Source organism: Microcaecilia unicolor, chromosome 6, assembly GCF_901765095.1.
Source record: "Microcaecilia unicolor chromosome 6, aMicUni1.1, whole genome shotgun sequence".
Lineage (NCBI taxonomy): Eukaryota > Metazoa > Chordata > Amphibia > Gymnophiona > Siphonopidae > Microcaecilia > Microcaecilia unicolor.
The window spans coordinates 180,156,478-180,179,668 of record NC_044036.1 but is presented as its reverse complement, the minus strand read 5'-3'; the positions used below and the strand labels follow the sequence as shown (position 1 = coordinate 180,179,668).

The following is a 23,191-nucleotide window of genomic DNA, read 5'->3' as shown; positions in this document are numbered from 1 at the left end:
CTACAGACCAGGTAGATGCTCCAAATCAACTCGTTACCTGCATGACAGACAGCTGTCGGCAATGGTCACCTGTATGAAAGACACCTGTCCACAGACTCAGTGAATCAGTCAGACTCTAACCTCTACAAAATGGCCAAGAGCAAGGAGCTGTCTAAGGATGTCAGGGACAAGATCATACACCTGCACAAGGCTGGAATGGGCTACAAAACCATCAGTAAGACGCTGGGCGAGAAGGAGACAACTGTTGGTGCCATAGTAAGAAAATGGAAGAAGTACAAAATGACTGTCAATCGACAAAGATCTGGGGCTCCACGCAAAATCTCACCTCGTGGGGTATCCTTGATCATGAGGAAGGTTAGAAATCAGCCTACAACTACAAGGGGGGAACTTGTCAATGATCTCAAGGCAGCTGGGACCACTGTCACCACGAAAACCATTGGTAACACATTACGACATAATGGATTGCAATCCTGCAGTGCCCGCAAGGTCCCCCTGCTCCGGAAGGCACATGTGACGGCCCGTCTGAAGTTTGCCAGTGAACACCTGGATGATGCCGAGAGTGATTGGGAGAAGGTGCTGTGGTCAGATGAGACAAAAATTGAGCTCTTTGGCATGAACTCAACTCGCCGTGTTTGGAGGAAGAGAAATGCTGCCTATGACCCAAAGAACACCGTCCCCACTGTCAAGCATGGAGGTGGAAATGTTATGTTTTGGGGGTGTTTCTCTGCTAAGGGCACAGGACTACTTCACCGCATCAATGGGAGAATGGATGGGGCCATGTACCGTACAATTCTGAGTGACAACCTCCTTCCCTCCGCCAGGGCCTTAAAAATGGGTCGTGGCTGGGTCTTCCAGCACGACAATGACCCAAAACATACAGCCAAGGCAACAAAGGAGTGGCTCAGGAAGAAGCACATTAGGGTCATGGAGTGGCCTAGCCAGTCACCAGACCTTAATCCCATTGAAAACTTATGGAGGGAGCTGAAGCTGCGAGTTGCCAAGCGACAGCCCAGAACTCTTAATGATTTAGAGATGATCTGCAAAGAGGAGTGGACCAAAATTCCTCCTGACATGTGTGCAAACCTCATCATCAACTACAGAAGACGTCTGACCGCTGTGCTTGCCAACAAGGGTTTTGCCACCAAGTATTAGGTCTTGTTTGCCAGAGGGATTAAATACTTATTTCCCTCTGCAGAATGCAAATAAATTCATATACTTTCCACAATGTGATTTTCCGGATTTAATTTGTGATGTGCTATCTCTCACTGTTACCAATAACCTACCCTTCAATTATGGGCTGCTCATGTCTTTGTCAGTGGGCAAACTTACAAAATCAGCAAGGGATCAAATACTTATTTCCCCCACTGTACATGGTAAAGAAGAATACATTAAGATATTGCATGAGGGTTCCTGAGTAATAGATTGGATTGTAACATACATTAGGTCACCGACTGTAGAGAGACCCTATTCGACATAAGGTTTTAGGTGGTAGTGCTTGATCATTAATAGCAAAGAGGTTAAAATCAGTCATGATTTCGGTTTTGTATAGATCTTGTATAGTGTTATTATTTAGAATTTAAGATGGATGTTTATTGTATGCCTTCTTGAAAAGATCTGTTTTCAGTAGCCTTCGGAAGATGGTTAGGTCTTGTGTTGTTTTTATGGCCTTCGGTAGTGCAATCCATAGCTGCATGCAGATGTATGAGAAACTGGTCGCGTATGTGGATTTATATTTTAGCCCTTTACAGTTGGGATAGTGGAGATTGAGGAATGTGCGTGATGATCTTTTTGCGTTCCTAATAGGCAAGTCTATAAGGTCTGACATATAGGTTGGGGCTTCCCCGTAAATAATTTTGTGGACCAGGGTGCAAACTTTGAACGCAATTCGTTCTTTTAATGGGAGCCAGTGTAGTTTTTCTCTTAGGGGTTTGGCGCTTTCATATTTTGCTTTCCCAAATATGAGTCTGGCTGCTGTGTTTTGACCGGTTTGTAGCTTCTTAATGATTTGTTCTTTGCATCCGGCATAAATGGTATTGCAGTAGTCTAGATGACTTAGCACCATTGATTGTACTAGGCTGCGGAATACTTCCCTTGGGAAGGAAGATTTGATTCTTTTAAGTTTCCACATTGAGTAGAACATTTTCTTTGCTGTATTCTTCGCATGGTCTTCAAGTGTGAGATTTTGGTCAATTGTGACTCCCAGAATTTTCAGGCTGTCTGAGATCGGAAGGGTGTAGTCTGGGGTGTTTATGATATTGGTTTTGTTTGTGTTATATTGTGAGGACAGGATGAGACATTGTGTTTTTTTGTGCATTTAACTTTAGTTGGAATGCGTCCGCCCATAAGTTCATTATTTGGAGGCTGTGTATGATTTCATTTGTGATTTCTGTTGTGTCTTGTTTGAATGGGATGTATATCGTGACATCGTCTGCATAGATGTACGGGTTGAGTCCTTGGTTGGATAGCGATTTGGCTAAAGGTGTCATCATTAGGTTAAAAAGGGTAAGTGAGAGCGCTGATCCTTGTGGTACTCCGCATTCAGGTTTCCATGGTGTTGACGTTTTTGACTTAGAGATCACTTGATAAGTTCTTGCTGTTAAGAAGTCTTTAAACCATCTTAGTACGTTTCCTTCAATCCCGAAGTAGTCCAGGATATTTGAGAGTATTTGATGGCTGACCATGTCGAACGCGCTGGACATATCGAATTGTAGGAGTAGCACATTGTTTCCAGTTGCAATTATTTGTTTAAATTTGGTTATGAGAGTGGTTAACACTGTTTTGGTGCTATGGTTGGATCGAAATCCTGACTGCGATTTATCTAATATTGTGAATTTGTTTAGGTAGTTGGTGAGTTGTTTGGTTACCATACTTTCCATTAGTTTTACTATCAGGGGGATGGATGCTACTGGTCGATAGTTGGTTGTGTCATTTAATTTTTTCTTGAAGTCTTTGGGTATGGGTGTAAGTAATATATTTCCTTTGTCCTTGGGGAAAAGTCCGTGCTGTAGCATGTAGTTCAGGTGTGATGTAAGATCTGTTATGAAGCGTTTGGGTGCGAACCTCATTAGGCTACTGGGGCAAATATTTAACACAAGCTAGTGGAATCACGGAGCTCAATACCCTACACCCACCACAATGCACTGCTGTTATGTCTGTGCTCACCTTGCCCTCTGGTGGCTGCTATGGACTATCACCCGTTCCAGACTTTAGCCTAGTCCGGTCCGGATCTTCCAGGCTGCCGGATTTCTCTGTCTTGTTTGAACCTGCACAGCTCCCATAGTTGCCTGGTGATTGCTGCAGCTGAGCCTGAGCTGCTGCTGGCTTATTAGCCATTTGGAATCTTTCTGCCTTTGCCATTGCATTGTCTAAGGCCCTGAGGTTTGTTGGGGTGCTGTTTGCACTTCTGCTCAGTCTAATTCCTGCCTGAAATTCTTGTCTGTTTTTAGTTAGTCTATGTTTAGTTTAGGGTTTGCTTGTTTCTTAGTCTTGTTCCTTGTTTGCAGTCATTTGTGTAGTGCTTGGATTTCTGTGTTGTCTGTCTGTAGTGGCTGCTTGCAGCTTCCAGTTTCTGTCCCTTAGCTTGTTCCTTCCCTGCCTTGTGTTGTGTTGTCTATCTGTGAATCCTAGCCCAGTTTCCTGCCTTGCTGTCCATGTTCATATTCCTTTTCCCTCTGACCTTCAGTCCCTGTGCTGCCTAGCTGTTATCCAGACCTGTCCTGTCCTATAAGTCCTGCCAGCAGCCAGGGGCTCAACTCCTGGTGAAAGGTGGCCATGTGCAGGTGAAGCCTAACTCTTTATCAGAGTTCTGCCTTGCCTCTGGTGTGGGGTGGTTTTGCCTGCCGCTGCCGCTCTTCGGCAGTGGCCCAAGGGCTCACAACCCAGTTTCCTGCTGTGAAAACGTGACAATTGCTGATGTGACTCTGCAGTGCCCAAAAGGTGTCACACTCACCCGAGACCCACATTAGAACCAGGGAAAGGCTGTCAGAGGATAGAACACATTCTGCTGTCATGGAGGTGGGTACGGCATTTGAGGCTGGCATACAGGCTGGGAAAAAAGTTTTTAAAGTGGGTTTTTTTGGTGGAAGGGGGTTAGTGACCACTGGGGGAGTCAGGGGAGGTGATCCCTGATTCCCTCCGGTGGTCATCTGGTCAGTTGGGGCACTTTTTTGGGACTTGGACCTGATAAAAAAGGGTCCAAATAAAGCGGACCAAATTCTTGTCAAAAACGCCCTTCTTTTTTTATCAGCTAAAGATGCCCATCACTCCTCGGCCGATAACCCCGCCCCAGTCCCGCCTTCGCCACGCCCCATGGCAGACTGCAGTTGAGGATGCCAAAAATCGGGTTTCGATTATACCAATTTGGGCGCCCACAGGAAACGGACGCCCATCTCCCGATTTGGGTCAAAATATGGGCGTCTTTCTCTTTTGAAAATAAGCTGGAAAGTCTATTCCAGGCATACAGTGCAGCAAGATAAAAGGAACAGAGTCTGCAGTGAAGGAGAAGGGTACAAATAAGAGAGACTTACCCAATGAACAGAGTTCCCGGGGAGGAGTGTAGGAAGAGATAAGAGAGGAGTTGCAGAGTGAATGAACTTGTAAGTCAATAAGAAAAGTTTGAATTGTATGCAGAAACAAGACAGGGAGCCAATGAAGTGACTTGAGAAGAGGGCAGAATATAAGTCGTGCAGCAGAGTTTTGAACAGAATGAATGGAGAGAGATGGCTTAGTGGGCGACCTGTGAGAAGCAAGTTGCAATAGTCTAAGTGAGAGGTGATAAGAGTTTGGATAAGGGTTCTGGTAGTGTGCTCAGAAAGGAAGGGATGAATTTTGATGATGTTATAGAGGAAGAAACGACAGGTTTTAGGAGTCTATTGACTATGTGCAGAGAAAGAGAGAGAAGAGTCAAAGATGACCCAAAGGTTATGAGCTGATGAGACAGGGAGGATGAGAGTGTTATCCACAGAGATGGGGAAGAGGAGAGGTGGGTTTAGGGGGAAAGATAAGAAGCTCAGTCTTTGCCATATTTAGTTTTAGATAGCAGTGAGATATTCAGGCAGCAACGTCAGACAGGCAGGCTGAGACTTGGGCCTGGATTCCAGCTGAAATTTCTGGTGTGGACTGGTAGATCTGGGAGTCATTAGCATAAAAGTGATATTGAAAACCATGGGAGGAGATCAGAGCATCAAGGGAAGAAGTATAGAGAAAAGAAGAGATCTCAAGACAAAGCCCTGAGGTACATCAACTCATAGTGGAACAGAAGTGGAGAAGGATCCACCAGGGCATACACTAAAATTGCAATGGAAGATAAAAAAGAAAACCAAGAAAGAACAGAGCCCTGAAATCCAAGTGATGACAGTGTTATCAAGGAGTAGGTGGTGATCTACAGTGTCAAAAGCAACAGACAGATCGAGAAGGATGAGGATAGACCTTTGGATCTGTCCAGAAACAGGTACTACTACTACTTGACATTTCTAGAGCGCTACTAGGGTTACACAGCGCTGTACAAATTAACAAAGAAGGACGGTCCCTGCTCAAAGGAGCTTACAATCTAAATAACAAAATGTCAAGTTGGGGCAGTCTAGATTTCCTGAGTAGAGGTGTAGTGGTTAGGTGCCGAAGGCGACATTGAAGATGGGCAGGGAGGGGGCCTGGCGTATGGGCTCGGGGAGTTTGTTCCACGCATGGGGTGAGGCGAGGCAGAAAGGGCGGAGCCTGGAGTTGGCAGTGGTGGAGAAGGGTACTGAAAGGAGGGATTTGTCTTGAGAGCGGAGGTTACGGGTAGGAACGTAAGGTAGATGAGGGTTGAGAGGTAAGGAGGGGCTGCAGATTCAGTGCATTTGTAGGTTAGTAGCAGAAGCTTGAACTGAATGCGGTACCTGATCGGAAGCCAATGAAGTGACTTGACGAGAGGGGTGATATGAGTGTATCGGTTCAGGCGGAAGATAAGACGTGCAGCAGAGTTCTGAACAGACTGAAGGGGGGATAGGTGGCTAAGTGGGAGACCAGTGAGGAGTAGGTTGCAGTAGTCAAGGCGAGATGTAATGAGAGAGTGGATGAGAGTTCGGGTGGTGTGCTCAGAGAGGAAAGGGCGAATTTTGCTAAATGTTATAGAGGAAGAAGCGACAGGTCTTGGCTATCTGCTGGATATGTGCAGAGAAGGAGAGGGATGAGTCGAAGATGACACCGAGGTTGCAGGCAGATGAGACGAGGACGATGAGGGTGTTATCAACCGAGATAGAGAGTGTAGGTAGAGGAGAAGTGGGTTTGGGTGGGAAGACAAGAAGTTCGGTCTTGGCCATGTTCAGTTTCAGGTGGCGGTTGGACATCCAGGCAGCAATGTCCGATAAGCAGGCCGATACTTTGGCCTGGGTTTCAGCAGTGATGTCTGGTGTGGAGAGATAAAGCTGGGTGTCGTCAGCCATGAGAGCTGGGTGTCGTCAGCCATGAGACGAGATCAGGGAGCCCAGGGAAGAGGTGTAGATTGAGAAAAGAAGGGGTCCAAGGACAGAACCCTGAGGGACTCCAACAGAGAGCGGGATAGGGGTGGAGGAAGAACCATGAGAGTGTACTCTGAAGGTACGATGGGAGATATAAGAGGAGAACCAGGAGAGGACAGAGCCCTGGAACCCAAAAGAGGACAGTGTGTCGAGAAGTAAGTTGTGATTGACAGTGTCAAAAGCGGCAGATAGGTCGAGGAGAATGAGGATGGAGTAATGACCTTGGATCGAGGATGGCATGAGAGGCGAGAAAATCAAGGCAACGGCTGTGAACGGCGCGTTCAAGTATTTTGGAGAGGAAGGGTAGGAGGGAAATGGGGCGGTAGTTGGAGGGACAGGTAGGGTCAAGTGAAGGTTTTTTCAGGAGAGGTGTGACTACAGCATGCTTGAAGGTGTCAGGGATAGTTGCAGTGGAGAGAGAGAGGTTGAGGATATGACAGATGGGGGGGGTGATAGTAGGAGAGATGGTGTTAAGTAAGTTGGTGGGGATGGGGTCTGAGGAACAGGTGGTGCATTTCGAGGAGGAGAGAAGATGGGCGGTTTCCTCTCCGGTGATATCAGGAAAAGAGGAGGAGGCGGCCTGGGTTGGTTGGTTGAGGGAGTGGGTGATAGGATGAAGAGGAGAAGGTTTAGTGGTGAATTTGAGGTTGATCTTCTGGACCTTGTCGCGGAAGTAGTCAGCCAGTGATTGAGGATAGAGTGAGGGGGGGGGGGTGGGAGCGGAGGGCACTTTGAGGAGGGAGTTGAGGGTGGCGAAGAGACGACGAGGGTTAGAGCTGAGGGAATTAGTCAATTGGGTGTAATAGTCCTGTTTGGCGAGGAATAGGGAGGACTGGAAGGAGGATAGCATGAATTTGTAGTGAATGAAGTCAGTATGGGTGCGAGATTTCCTCCATAGGCGTTCATCCGATCGGGTGCAGGAGCGAAGGTAACGGGTGCAAGGGTTAAGCCAGGGCTGGGGATTAGTGCGCCTTGTGGGATGGGAAACGGACCGTGCAAGGGTGTCTAGGGCAGAGGAGAGCGTGGCATTGTAAGTGGAAACAGCCTTGTCGACAGACTCGGAGGACATGATGGACGGGAGAAGACTTTATTGGACTTTATTGGAGACTTTAGCAAGGGCAGTTTAAGTTGAATGTAGAGGGCGAAATCCAGATTGAAGTGAATCAAGAATAGCTTGAAATGCAAGAAAGTCAAGACAATGGCGGTGAACAGCACACGTTCAAGTATCTTAGACCAAAAAAATTGAAGTTCTATCTTTATATGCTAATGAATGGCTGGTTAGCTCTGAATATTGAGTCAACCAGGTATGTGCTAGCCAGTTAAAAAAAAAACAACGATATTCAATACCAGTGAATATCCGGGTACAACACCAGAGGCGGACATTAACAGTGCTGCCCATTGCCAGATGAATATCGGGGGATAGCCTATCCTCTTCTGGAATTAGCAAAATAAGTTTCATGCCCTCATTTTTTAAATGCAAGTGCAAAATGCGAGGGGCACACCCAAATGCAAGAAGCAATTTTTCTTTATATGGGATAGTTATCTCCAATTGCTGTCCCCCAGAGTGTAGAGTTTGGTGCTTAATAGATTGGGAGCTGGGTAGATCACTGTTCTGGGATATAGGCAGCATTTGCAGTCTTACTGGGGAAGGGGGTTACTTTGTTAAGAAGAAGATGGTTTGAATATGCGGTCTCTTGCATACCTTACCTACTAGGAGTTATAGGTTTCAAGGCCCTAATGGCAAGTTAACTTTAGAAGGGGAAAGGGAGGGAGGGGGATGTGTGGGAATGGGGGAGGGGGTTGTAGAGAGGAACAATAAGAAAGTGGGAAGGAGGGAAGGTGTTTCTTAAAATGAAGAAATTATAAGATGCAACTGTTGGGTTGGATTTATGTTCACCGCTTCTCTTAGAAACTGTTTTTACTTGTTGCCAGTGGCTTTCCTAGGGGGGCTGACACCCTGGGCAGATCGCCGATGCGCGCCCCCCCCCCCCCTGGGTGCAGTGCCCCCCGCCCCCCGGGTGCAGCATGACCTCCCCCCCGGCGAAACGCGACTATCCCCCCTCCCCTTACTCTGCTATCCCTGGTGGTCTAGAGGTACCTCTTCGTCTTCGGGGCAGGAAAGAGCCCCCTCTTTCCTGCCTGGAGTGCTGCTGCTAGCTGCCCTGCATCCTGTCCTGTGGTGAGTCCGGCTCTTGGTGTTTCAAAATGGCCGCCGAGAGTTGAAGCAGCCTTGCGAGACTTCAACTCTCGGCGGCCATTTTGAAACGCCGAGAGCTGGACTCACCACAGGACAGGATGCAGGGCAGCTAGCAGCTCCGGGCAGGAAAGAGGGGGCTCTTTCCTGCCCCAAAGAGGTACCTCTAGACCACCAGGGATAGCAGAGTAAGGAGAGGGGAGGGGGGAGGAGAGAGATGATAGGGGGGAGGTGAGGGCGTGGAAGGGGCGGGACAGGGGATGTGAAAGGGGCAGCTCCCTCCAGCGAAACGACACCCCCCCTGGTGCATCTTTACCTGCTGGGGGGGGGGATGGCGCGCGTCTGTCAGCAATGCTCGTTCCCTGCTCCCTCTGCGGGGCCAGAGGGAGCAGAGAATGAGCGTTGCTGACAGATGCGCGGCACCCCCCCCCAGCGGCATGCACCCGGGGTGGACCGCCCCCACCGCCCCCCCCCCCCTTAGTACGCCACTGCTTGTTGCACATTCTTTAATAAACATATAAAAAAAATTGCAGTGATGACTTTTTCATAGTTAGGGCTGTTGCAGTTTGAGTTCTTGGTGTTAGTATGGTATGGTATGGTAAACTTCTGGGTGTCCATTTTCAGGTTACTGTATTACTTCACACAGTGTCTGGCACTGGAGACAGAAACAGAATGTTTAGGGGGAGGAGGAGGGATGCAGGAAGAGTGCCAGGAGGGGACAGGAAAAGCTAGAGTGTGTTTGGTAGAAAGAGAGATATGGGAGAGATAGGAGGAGAGGGTGGGAGGAGGGAGAAGGAAAGAGATGGGGAGGGGAAGATGAAGGAGGGGAAAAAGCAAGAGGAGAAGAAGGGGGAAAGAAGAAAGGGAAAGAAGAGCAGAGAGGAAAGATGAGAGATAAGGGGTAGAAGTGGATAAAAGGAAGGAGAGAGCGTAGAGGAAAGAAGAACAAGGAAGGAGGTGTGGAAGAAGAAAAGGGAAACAAGTGACAGATATGGAATTATGGGGAGATGGGGAAGGGTGAGTAAGTGGAACAGAAAAATGTATATGAGGAGAGGAGCAAGGGTGTGTGTGCGAGAGCAAAAGATGAGGGAGAGGAGAATGATATAGATAAGATAAAGAAAAACAAGAAATAAGGGGAATAAAAATAAAACCTAGAAATAACATAAGCAAAAAAAAGTTGACAAAACAATGGAAGAATCTAAGAATCTAAAATAAATGCTGGGAAAATAAAATGGGTAAAAGAAGAAGAAGAAAACTTAAAAATCAGAAGGGAAAGGAAATATAGAAAATGATAACACTGAATTAATAAGGGAAGACTAGAGAAACGAAAATACATCTAAACAGAGTAAACAAATTTAAAAAATACAAAGAAATATAATGGCTTGAAAATATTTTATTCCCTTGTTCCCCACCCCATTTGAAGAAGGCAAATGATGCCTATGATCTACTTTCCTTTATGAAATACTAATACAGCAGTTAAAAGATGCATGTATAATTTAGGTGCAACCAATAAAACCAGACACAAGCTGGTGTAAACACTTGTGCCTAGATTGTCAAAAAATGGAAGGTAATTATAGTATTCTACACATATAACTTTGCCCATCTTCAAACTACATGCCATCACATTTACGCACCATTTTATAGAATAGTAGGTAGCTGGAATATTGGCAATTACACGCATACGTGTACACATATGCAGGTACATGCCAGCAGTCTGGTCATTTACGTGCATTCTTAAGACCTAAATGTCGGCACCCTCTTTATAGACTTACCCCCACCCCTATGGAGAGGATTAGAAAACCTGGAACCTTTAACCAATCCTGCCATTTGACTATCAAACAACATTTCAAAGTTTGTCACATACCATGGTTTTATTGTATATCCAGTTATGTGTTATTTCTTAACTATTATGTGCAGTACAACATATGATGTTTTTTCTACTTACATATTCTACTTGCTTGTGCAGATTCTTGGCCAGAAGCTCCAGTAGAGCATTGGCAAGTGTCTTGCGCTTACGTGACAGATTCTGCTTTACACCTTCAATCAAGACCATAAAAGGTCCAATGACAATAGTGCTTGGCAGGGTATTATCCAATCGCTCTTTCTCTAGTAGATGCATGTCCACAACAACTTTTATGTCCTGTGCAGAGATATTCTGGCTCCTGAACCCTCTACAAATACAGAGATATACAGTAAGAACAATCTTTAAAATCCCTGCACTGTGTCAACTCATCACATGATGGCAGAAGAAGACCAATCAACTCGTTTAGCCTGTCAAGTTATTTCATTGCCAAGGATATATTCCAGCTATCAGAGTATAACCACCCATAAGATACTGTATAGTGAATTTACCCACTTGTAGCAGGTGTTTTCCTGAGGACAGCAGGATGAGTATTCTCATTGATGGGTGATATCATCTGATGGAGCTGATTACTACTACTACTACTATTTAGCATTTCTATAGCGCTACAAGGCATACGCAGCGCTGCACAAGCTGATCATGGGAAACGCTTCCCAGCATCTATTCCAGGAGTTTATGGAAGCAGCTCATAGTACAAGTACGCACTTTCCTGCCCGCCATCGAATGTGGGACTAGATCAGTCTAATACAATACTTTATAAAATTGAAGGGGAGGTAAGGAAGCAGTGAAATACCCATTCTGCTGTCCTCACAGAACACCTGCTACAGGTGAGTAACTTTGATTTCTCCAAGGACAAGCAGGATGTAGTCTTCTCACTGTTAGGAATCCCTAGCTTTCAGTCTGTCTTAAAATAAAAAGGGGAATACAGCTGAGATCTGAAAAAGGTAAGATCTTTGCTCAAACTAAGTAACACTTTTCTTTTTAGAACTCTGATGCTAGGGTCCATCTTGGGGTTCAGCAACCATGAAAAACATCTAGCTGTTGTTGTAGGTAATACACTTAAGTAGAGAGGTGTGGTAGCCGTGTTAGTCCACTCTTAAAGGTAATCAATACAAATCAAACAAAATAAAACATGGAAAAGAAAATAAGATGATACCTTTTTTATTGGACATAACTTAATACATTTGTTGATTAGCTTTCGAAGGTTGCCCTTCTTCGTCAGATCGGAAATAAGCAAATAAGCCACCCAACTTAAAACACAAGCTAATCAGAAGTAAACTCCCAACACAGACTGAAAAAGAAAAGGGCATGTTTCCCTGTAACAGATCCAGCTGCAAGCTATGCCAAAACATTTCACAGGACCCCACAGTTATTCACAAAGGAAAAACATTCAACATAAAGGAATCTTTCACATGCTCATCTTCCAATGTGGTATATATCATTCAGTGTAAAAAATGTAACGAAGAATGCTATATTGGAGAAACGGGCCAGATGCTTAAGACAAGATTCAATTTACATAGACACAACATGAAGAAAGCTGGTGCCAGTCAGATTCCCACCCCTGTAGGCCAACACTTTACAGGACCAGGACACTGCACCAGTGATTTCACAGTAAGAATCCTGAAAGGTAACTTTAAAACAATATAGGAACGTAAGACCTTTGCAGTCAGAATGATTGAATATTTTGACACCCAACAGACAGGACTTAACAAGGATCTGGGTTTTTTAGCCCATTATAAACCATAAAGTTGTATTTCTCTGTTTATCACTCTCCTCTTAACTACCCACACCCATTCTGTTAGACTACCAATGAAATGAAATGCTTTGATGTACCCAACCCCCACCTTGCTAGACCATCATTGAAATGCTTTGAAGCTTCACTTATATATACTATCAACTAACACATTTGCTTATTTCCGATCTGACGAAGAAGGGCAACCTTCGAAAGCTAATCAAGAAATGTATTAAGTTATGTCCAATAAAAAAGGTATCATCTTATTTTCTTTTCCATGTTTTATTTTGTTTGATTTCTATAGATAATATACTGAAATCTTCTACTCAATGTGCAGCAGCGGCCAAAAAAGAAAACAGGATGCTAGGAATTATTAGGGAAAGGAATGTGAATAAGACCTTTGTATTGCTCCATGGTTCAACCTCACCTTGAGTACTGAGTTCAGTTCTGGTCACAGTATCTCAAAAGAAAATATAGTGGTAATAGAAAAGGTTCAAAGAAGAGTGACCAAAATGATAAAGGGAATGGAATGCCTCTCATATGAGGAAAGGCTAAAGACGTTAGGCACTTCAGCTTGGAAAAGAGACTGATGAGGGAAGATATGATTGAGGTCTACAAAGTCCTGAGTGGTGTAGAAGTAAATTTATTTTTTTACTTATTCCAAAAGTACAAAGACAAGGGGACATTCAAGGAAGTTACATGGAAATAATTTTAAAACAAATTGGAGGAAATATTTTTTCACTCAACAAATAGTTAAACTGTGGAACACTATGCTGGAGGATGTGGTAACAGCAGTTAGCTTATCTGCGTTTAAAAAAAGGGTTGGACAAATTCCTGGAGGAAAAGTCCATAGTCTGCTATTCTGACAGATATGGGAAAGCACCTGCTTGCCCTGGGATTGGTAGCATGGAGTGTTGCCACGATTTGGGTTTCTGCCAGGTACTTGTGACTTGACTTGGCTTGGCCACTGTTGGAAACAGGGTACTGGGCTAGATGGACCATTGGTCTTACCCAGTATGGCTACTCTTATGTTCAATCATATCTCACCTCAGCCGTCTCTTTCCAAGCTGAAGAGCCCTAACCTCTTTAGCCTTTCCTCATATGAGAACAGTTCCATCCCCTTTATCATTTTGGTTGCTCTTCTTTGAACTTTATTAATTCCACTATATCTTTTTTGAGATACAGCGACCTGAACTGAATGCAATACTCAAGGTGAGGTCACACTATGGAGTGCTACAGAGACCATTATAGTATTAGATTTTTCCCTGGTGGTATACTTTTAAGTCAGATTTCTAGCTTGGATATAAAAGGCAAAGGCCCAAAGCTCTGGCTAATGAAAGCGTGCATTTTAGGGAAGAAGTGCATATTGTAGTACTGCACTGGATTTTCAGAAGGCGTTTGACAAAGTACCTCATGAAAGACTCCAGAGGAAATTGGACAGTCATGGGATAGGAGGTAGCATTCTATTGTGGATTAAAAGCTAGTTAAAAGATAGAAAACAGAGAGTAGCGTTAAATGGTCAGTATTCTCAATGGAGAAGGTAGTTAATGGGGTTCTCCAGGGCTCTGTGCTGGGACCGCTGCTTTTTAACATATTTATAAATGACCTAGAGATGGGAGTAACTAGTGAGGTAATTAAATGCTGATGACGCAAAGTTCTTCAAAGTCATTAAATCACGGGAGGATTGTGAAAAATTACAAGAGGACTTTACGAGACTGGGAGACTGGGTGTCTAAATGGCAGATGACGTTTAATGTGAGCAAGTGCAAAGTGATGCTTGTGGGAAAGAGGAACCTGAATTATAGCTACGTCATGCAAGGTTCCACGTTAGGAGTCTCAGACCAAGAAAGGGATCTAGGTGTCAACGTTGATGATATGTTGAAATCTTCTTCTCGGTGTGCTGCGGCGGCTAAGAAAGCAAATAGAATGTTAGGTATTATTAGGAAAGGAATGGAAAACAAAAATGAGGATGTTATAATGCCTTTGTATTGCTCCATGGTGTGACCGCACCTTGAATATTGTGTTCAATTCTGGTCGCTGCATCTAAAAAAAGATATAGTGGAATTAGAAAAGGTGCAGAGAAGGGCAACGAAAATGATAAAGGGGATGGGACGACTTCCCTATGAGGAAAGGCTAAAGCTGCTAGGGCTCTTCAGCTTGGAGAAAAGGTGGCTGAGGGGAGATATGATAGAGGTCTATAAAATGATGAGTGAAGTTGAACGGGTAGATGTGAAGCGTCTGTTTACGCTTTCCAAAAATACAAGGACTAGGGGGCACGCGATGAAGCTAAAATGTAGTAAATTTAAAACGAATCTGAGAAAGGTTTTCTTCACTCAACGTGTAATTAAACTCTGGAATTTGTTGCCAGAGAATGTGGTAAAGGCGGTTAGCTTAGCGGAGTTTTAAAAAGGTTTTGACGGCTTCATAAAGGAAAAGTCCATAGACCATTATTAAATGGACTAGGGGAAAATCCACTATTTCTGGGATAAGCAGTATAAAATGTTTTGTACTTTTTTGAGATCTTGCCAGGTATTTGTGACCTGGATTGGCCACTGTCGGAAACAGGATGCTGGGCTTGATGGACCTTTGGTCTTTTCCAGTATGGCAATACTTATGTACTTATGGCTGCCATGCTTTGTGCAGTTTGCAAGCATTTAAAAATGTTATCAGTGCAACTGGTTATAGAGTAGATTATAATAATCCAAATGAGATACAATCAATGCTTGCACAATAATCTTATAATGTTTGCATTTATTAAAATGTTATATACCTCCTAGCTTCTTCAGATCACGGCGGTTTAAAATTAAAATACACAATAATTTAAAAGAAAAGAACTCAATTATTCAAACAGATAAAATCCACAACTTTCATATTAAGAACACTCAGGGATCCTTTTACTAAAGTGCGCCGAAAAGTGGCCTGCTCTGGTGTAGACGAATGTATTGGACGTGTGCAGGTCCGTTTTTCAGCACACCTGCAAAAAAGGCCTTTTTTGTCGAAAATGGACGTGTGGCAAAATAAAAATTTGTGCACGTCCAATTTGGGCATGAGACCTTACCACCACCCATTGACTTAGCGGTAAGGTTTCATGCATTAACCGGGCGGTAATCGTCAGCACGCATACACTGCCGATGACTATCCGGTTAACACTACGCAGTAGGTAGAAAATAAAAAATATTTTCTTCCACGTGTATCGGAAGCGCATAAAAAAATGGAATTACCACCCGGGGCTCGCGGTAGCTGGGTGGTAGTTCCAAATAGGCGCCAACGCGACTTAGTAAAAGGGTCCATCATATTGCAGATTCGTCAACAAATTTTCTTCATCTCTCCCTCATCGGGAAAATCAAATGCCTACCACAAAAAATAACTTTTCAGCAACCTTTTAAACTTCATTAAATTTGCATCTACTCACACAGATTTTGGAAGTCCATTCCATATCTTTGGTGTTAAAAAACATAAAAGCTCACTTTCGCATAGATTTCTTCCACTGTGCCTTTGCCATATTAGGTACCCCCATCCTAAAATCTTGCAATGATCTGAAAATTCTAAGCGGCACATGGGGCTAAAGGTACTCAAATAAGAAGGTTGCAGTTCATAAAAACCTTTAGATTCTAATACAAGAATTTTAAACCGGATTCTATATTCAATAGGCAACCAGTGATAAAGCGAAGATACTTACCTGTAGCAGGTATTCTCCGAGGACAGCAGGCTGATTGTTCTCACATGTGGGTCGACGTCTGTGTCAGCCCAGGAATCGGCAAAGTTTTGCAAGAAAAAAGGGAAGTTTTGCCAGTCTTCTGGCGCACGAACAGTGCGCACTGCGCATGCGCGGATTACTTCCCGCCCATCGCGTGAGCGTGCCTCCTCAGTTTAATCAAAAAGTATAAATTCAAATAAACAACAACAACTCCAAAGGGGAGGTGGGCGGGTTTGTGAGGACAATCAGCCTGCTGTCCTCGGAGAATACCTGCTACAGGTATCTTCGCTTTCTCCAAGGACAAGTAAACTGCTTGTTCTCACATATGGGGTATCCCTAGCAACCAGGCTCACTCAAAACAATGAACATTGGTCAATTGGGCCTCGCAACGGCAAGGACATAACATAGATTGACCATGACAACTAAGAGTGCAGCCTAGAACAGAACAAAATTGGGTCTAAGGGGGTGGAGTTGGATTCTAAACCCCGAACAGATTCTGCAGCACCGACTGCCCAAACCGACTGTCACGTCGCGTATCCTGCTGAAGGCAGTAGTGAGATGTGAATGTGTGGACTGATGATCATGTTGCAGCCTTGCAAATCTCCTCAATGGAGGCTGACTTTAAGTGAGCCACTGACACAGCCATGGCTCTAACATTATGAGCCGTGACATGGCCCTCTAAAGACAGCCCAGCTTGGATATAAGTGAAGAAAATGTAATCTGCTAGCCAATTTGAGATAGTGTGTTTTCCGATGGCGACTCCCCTCCTGTTGGGATCGAAAGAAACAACTGGGCAGACTACCTAAAGGGCTTTGTCCGCTCCACGGAAAAGGCCAATGCTCTCTTGCAGTCCAAGGTATGTAAACTGCTTTTGCCAGGGTGGGTATGAGGACAGGGAAAGAAAGTTGGCAAGACAATTGACTGGTTCAGATGGAACTCCGACACCACCTTTGGAAGGAACTTAGGGTGCGTGCAGAGGACTACTCTGTTATGATGAAATTTGATATAAGGTGCATGTACTACCAAGGCCAGAAGCTCACTGACCATACGAGCTGAATAACAGCCACCAAGAAAATGACCTTCCAGGTCAAGTACTTCAGATGGTAGGAATTCAGTGGCTCAAAACGGCGGTCAAGTGCAGGTGAAGACCGGTTGCTCTGTCCTGCTTATTCCCTGCTTGCCTACTGCTTTAGTTCCAGTCCTGTGGTTCCAGTTCGATTGTTCCAGCTTTGCCTGTCTACAGCTTCTCCTGCCTTGATTTTCAAGTTGTTTATAAACATTTTCTTCTGTGAACGTTAGAATATACACTCCATTCCCAGATATACCCTTGGCAGCTGATCACAGTCCTTCCTCAGGATTTCTTCCGTGAACACCAAAGAGAAGTATTTGTTTAGCATATTCCCTTTATTCTCATCATGCTAAAATAGCTGTTCTCAGCATCTTTCAGTTTTACAAATCCATTCCTAGCTTTTCTCCTGTACCCAATATATGTGAAAAAAGTCTTGTCACCTCTCTTTACATCTTTAGTCATTTTTTCTTCTGCCTATGTTTTCGCTAGCCATATTTCCTTGAGTTTAACTGGGTAATCATTTCAGTAATCCTCTGGTTGCATTCTTCTGTATTTCTTGAGTGTAGCCTCTTCTGCCCTTATTTTTTTTTTTTTTTGGCCACTTGTATGAAGAACCATATAGTCTTGCAGTTTCCCTTGTTTTTGTTTACTTTCCTTGCATAAAGAACTATTGCCATATTTATAGCTTGGAATGCTGCCCTTCCACGTCTCCTATGCCTACCCATGCCATCAGCACCTTCAGTCTGAAAATCAGTAAATTGAGTTTTCTGCATCTCCACTCCACTTTTGCTCTTATATCAACCTATATTGTGTGATGATCACTATTGCCTAGGGGGACAACTACCCAGACATTTGAACACTTCTTCCATTTGTGAGCACTAGATCCAGAGTCACCCTTTCCCTCATGGATTCCATCACCATTTGTCTGAGCAAAGCACTTTGACAAGTATCCACAATCTCTCTGCTTCTTTCCGATTCTGCCAAGGAGACATTCCAATCCACATCAAGCAAGTTGAAATCTCCCACCAACAGCACCTCCCCTTTCACTCCAAGCTTATGGATATCTTTGATCAGATGCTTGTCTCCATTTAAGCTTGAAGTCTGTAGATAAAACAAGTGTAGATACACATTCCATCTTTTCTTTCCATGATGATCCATATAGCTTTTTTCTTTCCACAGGTTCTGTCGCTCTGATATTATTTTTCACATACACTGCTACTCCTCCAAGATTTCGGCACTCCCTATCTTTCCTAAAAAGATTATAGCTAAGTATGGTCGCATTTCATTCATGGGAATCACTGAACCATGTCTCTGCAATGGCAACAATATCAAAGTCTTCCTCAAATATCAGGGCTTGCAAATCTTGAACCTTTTTACTTAGGCTACGAGCATTTGTGCTCATTGCTTTCCATGTGTTATTAAGTGAGTTTAGATTTCTGAATTCTCTTGCTTCTTTTTGTCACCTCCACCCTCTAGTTTACATGTCTAGAAAAATAGTCTAGATTTCTCCCCAAGGATCCTTTTTCCTGTCATAGAAAGATGTAGCCCATCATTACAGTATATAGCCTGCTATTTTTCCACATACTACTCCATCCTCATGTATCTAAAACCTTCTTCTTTGCACCAGGCTTCAAGCCACTTATTGAACTCCTCTGTTTTACTTATTCTTTCCTCTTCCTTTCTATATGTAGGAATAACTTCAGTAAAAGTTACAGTCCGAACCAAAGATTTGAGTCCCTCTCCAAGCTTCTGGATGTTCTCTGCTCTCCAAACTCGCTATTGTTGACCAGGTCATGTGTTCCCAGGTAGATTACAATACCAACATTAGAATCCTTACTTTCTTCTCGGAACATATTCAGTATATGGTTGGTACTTCTAGATTGGAACCCTTGAACTGTGTTCTTTAGTTAATTCCTCTTATAACAGAGTCTTGTAGCAGTAATAATTTTCTGCTTTGAGAACATTTGTCATTGTTTTTGGGAGGTCCTTTGAATTGAGTTGCATTCCTTGCCTCTGGCTCCACCTCAGTTCTTCTTTTCTGATCATCATAATGCTCCAAAGCAGCAAAGGAATTATATAGAGGCAAAGATTGGGAGGGTGAATGCCTCTGTGAAACAGGTCATCATCTACCTAAAGCCTACTATGCCCCATCTATTCCTTTGTTGTTTTACTCTCTGTGGCAGTGCTGGTGGTAAATTGGCTGGGAATTGGGTAGTTCTGGATGATTCCTTAATTGCTGCCAATTCCTTCTTTAGTCAGTTGATTTCATTTTTCATAGCTGATATTTGGAGACAGATGGGGCAAGCTCTAAGGTTCCAGATGGTTTGGCTTAGGACCAAGCCACAAAAAATATTGCATTGACTGAAAGTCATGTTGATATGATTAATAAGTGTGAGAAGGTACACCATGTTAAGGGATAATCAACAAGCAGGATAGTCCAGTAGAGGGTTTATTGAAGATAACTATTTTTTGGCTTTTCCATATCGGGAGAGCTAGCCTAGGGGTGAGAAGGAGAGGACTATAAAGCCAGCAGGAGGACAGAAATATAGCTAATTATAGCAGAAAGGGCCTCTGCAAATGAGAGGGAAGGAAGTTTTTTTTTTTTTTTCATTTTTCTTCTTGTTCAGGTCTAAAAAATCCTGAGAGGTATAGAACAAGCAGAAGTGAATTGATTCTTTACTCTTTCAAAAAGTACAAATACTTGGGGACAATCAATTAAGTTACAAGGAAATACTTTTAAAACAAATAGGAGGAAATATTTTTCACTCAATGAATTGTTAAGCTTTGGAACTTTTTGCCACAGGATGTAATAACAGTAGTTAGTGTATCTGGATTTTAAAAAAAGGTTTAGACAAGTTCCTGGAGGAAAAGTCCATAGTCTGCTATTGAGACAGTCATGGGGAAGCCACTGCTGGCCCTGGGATTGGTAGCATGGAATGTTGCTACTATTTGTATTTCTGCCGGTACATGTGACCTGGATTTGCTGCTGTTGAAAACAGGATATTGGGCTAGGTGGACCAGGCTATTCTTATGTTATGTTGGATAGATGGAGGTAAAGTCAGCAATGTTCTAGGAAGAAATTAGAGAAAGACACACAGCTAAGACAGCAGTATAGAATCTATGAATCAAAGAAAACACAAAAATTTGATATATAGATTCAGAAAAGCTTGGCTTTCAGGCTTGTAGTGCTTCTCAGGAATTCCCAACTCTCCAGGAAGCAGCTCCTCCCTTACAGATAGAGACTCTACTAGGCACCAGGTACAACAGGAGCCAAATTAATTAAATTAAACTTCAATCAGCTCTGCAGTAGGAAGAAGTTTCAAACACAGGTCTTGAAATAAGCACTCTCATTGAACAGTCAATTTGAGCACAAAAAACTCACAAGGCAAAAGAATAGTTATAAAGTCAGCAGGAGGACAGAAATTATAGCAAATTATAGCAGCAAGCAGCTGTAGTAAATTCAAATTTGGATTTAATTAGTCCACAGAAGTCACATGGAGACCATCAAGCCCAGCATTCTCATAAACAAAGCTAATATCTGCTGACTTCATTATCTCTCCCATTGCAAACACAAAATGTTCATGGGATGACCACAACATAAGACCATGAACAGGTGTTAGATGGTGGCAAACAGAGCAATTGCCCTGGACCCCATGCCACTAGAAGACCCAAGCCCGCCTCAAGTTGAAGGTGGCATACCCTGCAGGGAGGCTTTGAGATTCCCTCCCCAGGTTCTGATCTAGGCCCCTGCATGATTAACACCGGCCCTAGCTTAAGATACCCTAAACATAGTTAAGTCAATTCACACCTATAGTGGGCCATGAAACCAGTATCTAAATTCAGACCTTGGGTAATTGTATCCAGCTACAGATTATCATTCAAAAGAACAGATACCAGAACAGAGCACTTACTTCATGTAAGATTCCAGGTCTATATTATTAAGCTCCAAGTTCTTCTCATATTGTTTAGCATAAGCACAAAGGGGTATTGTTGCCTTTCGTACAGCGTTGCGGATAGTATTTCGCAGTTCTTCCACAGGAGGCTCATGTAAACCCACTGTCTCCAGTAAAGGCGTACTACTGATGAACATATCCTCCAGGACGAACTGAAATCACCCAAAAGAAGAAAATATTTTAAGCAAGGACTGTTTATAGGCTCTCTCAGTAATTCTGAAGGTTCTCTCCAATATGGTTACAGATGAGCTTCAACAAGAAATGAGGTGAACGGTCTCTTCAAAGAGAACAGGAGACAGAGATGAACTTTCCCATTAAATAAGCAAAAGAGAGAACATCTTTAATTAAAACTAACAGCTAGAGTTACTAAAGTCCACTACCACTTTAACGCTCATTATTTTACCCACAGGTAAAATAGGACCAAGTTACTAATAAAGCATGTTACTGCTGTCAGCACAAATTAATAACACTAGAAGTAATTTTCCAGGGAAAGAAAAAGGGCACCTTTTTTTAAAAAACCAAGTTATTTACCATTGCAAGTGTTCTCTGTGAACAGCAGGACAGGAACCCTCACAGATGAGTGACATCATCTGAGTAATCCCATAAAGGAAAACTTCCCATAGCTTTGACTTCAACCACACTCATGTAGCACTTTCCATATTAGGCTGTATAAAGAGAGGTGTGACCAGCAGAAGAAAGGGGGTGTTGATGCCCCTGTATAAGTCGTTGGTGAGGCCCCACCTGGAGTATTGTGTTCAGTTTTGGAGGCCGTATCTTGTTAAGGATGTAAAAAGAATTGAAGCGATGCAAAGAAAAGCTACGAGAATGGTATGGGATTTGCGTTAGAAGACGTATGAGGAGAGACTTGCTGAACTAAACATGTATACTCTGGAGGAAAGGAGAAACAGGGGTGATATGATACAGACATTCAAATATTTGAAAGGTATTAATCCGCAAACAAACCTTTTCCGGAGATGGGAAGGTGGTAGAACGAGAGGACATGAAATGAGATTGAAGGGGGGCAGACTCAAGAAAAATGTCAGGAAGTATTTTTTCACGGAGAGAGTAGTGGATGCTTGGAATGCCCTCCCGCGGGAGGTGGTGGAAATGAAAACGGTAACGGAATTCAAACATGCGTGGGATAAGCATAAAGGAATCCTTTGCCGAAGGAATGGATCCTCAGGAGCTTAGTCAAGATCGGGAGGCGGGGCTGGTGGTTGGGAGGCGGGGATAGGGCTGGGCAAACTTATACGGTCTGTACCAGAGCCGGTGGTGGGAAGCGGGACTGGTGGTTGGGAGGCGGGGATAGTGCTGGACAGACTTGTACAGTCTGTGCCAGAGCCGGTGGTGGGAGGCAGGGCTGGTGGTGGGGAGGTGAGGATAGTGCTGGGCAGACTTATACGGTCTGTGCCTGTGCCAGAGCCGGTGGATGGGAGGTGGGGCTGGTGGTTGGGAGGCGGGGATAGTGCGGGGCAGACTTATACGGTCTGTGCCCTGAAGAGCACAGGTACAAATCAAAGTAGGGTATACACAAAAAGCAGCAAATATGAGTTATCTTGTTGGGCAGACTGGATGGACCGTGCAGGTCTTTTTCTGCCGTCATCTACTATGTTACTATGATATCATATTGGCTGCGGAATATAACTCAAGGCAGGTGGGAAGATTATATGTGGATTTTTGAATCAAAAGAATGTGGAAGAGAATTCCTTTTACCAGATCAGACTGGATCGACCACAAAGATAGGGAACTCCTGAATTGTTCAGTGACCTGAATAATGAATTGTAAACTGTTTGTGGCTTGGACCCACTGGGAACATAGGGTACATTATGCCTGTCTTATTTTGAGAAGACACCAAAGGAGTTACATGTATAGTTAGTGTAATATAGCTTGATAATCTCAACATGTGCCATGCTAACATCTGCTGATTTACTGTTATTTTCTGCACCATGGATACTAGCGTGATGATCCTGTCTGAAGGAAAAAAGGTCTTTGCCTGCTAGCACAGCTCCAGTGAATACTAGTTATGTTGAAGTGCTCAAATGGGATTTTGGATAATTTATGATGAACCCTAGAAATGCCAGTATCCAGATGTTTTTGCCCACTGTCATCGAGCTCCTTCCTGAGATGAGCTATTGACCAGCCAGTCACTTAGATAGGGAAATACATGCACTCCCAGTTTGCACAGATGC

General features: G+C 43.7%; 1 protein-coding gene across 1 annotated transcript in view; it reads right to left on the bottom strand.

Moving 5' to 3' along the window:
- Positions 1-23,191, bottom strand: part of DNAH1 (dynein axonemal heavy chain 1) — a 799,478-nt gene that overhangs the window by 599,175 nt on the left and 177,112 nt on the right. The window contains exons 13-14 of the mRNA XM_030205737.1: positions 20,961-21,154; positions 10,637-10,862 (exon numbers count right to left, since the gene is read on the bottom strand). Of these exons, the coding sequence (XP_030061597.1) occupies positions 10,637-10,862; positions 20,961-21,154 (420 nt within the window). The remainder of the gene's footprint in view (positions 1-10,636; positions 10,863-20,960; positions 21,155-23,191) is intronic.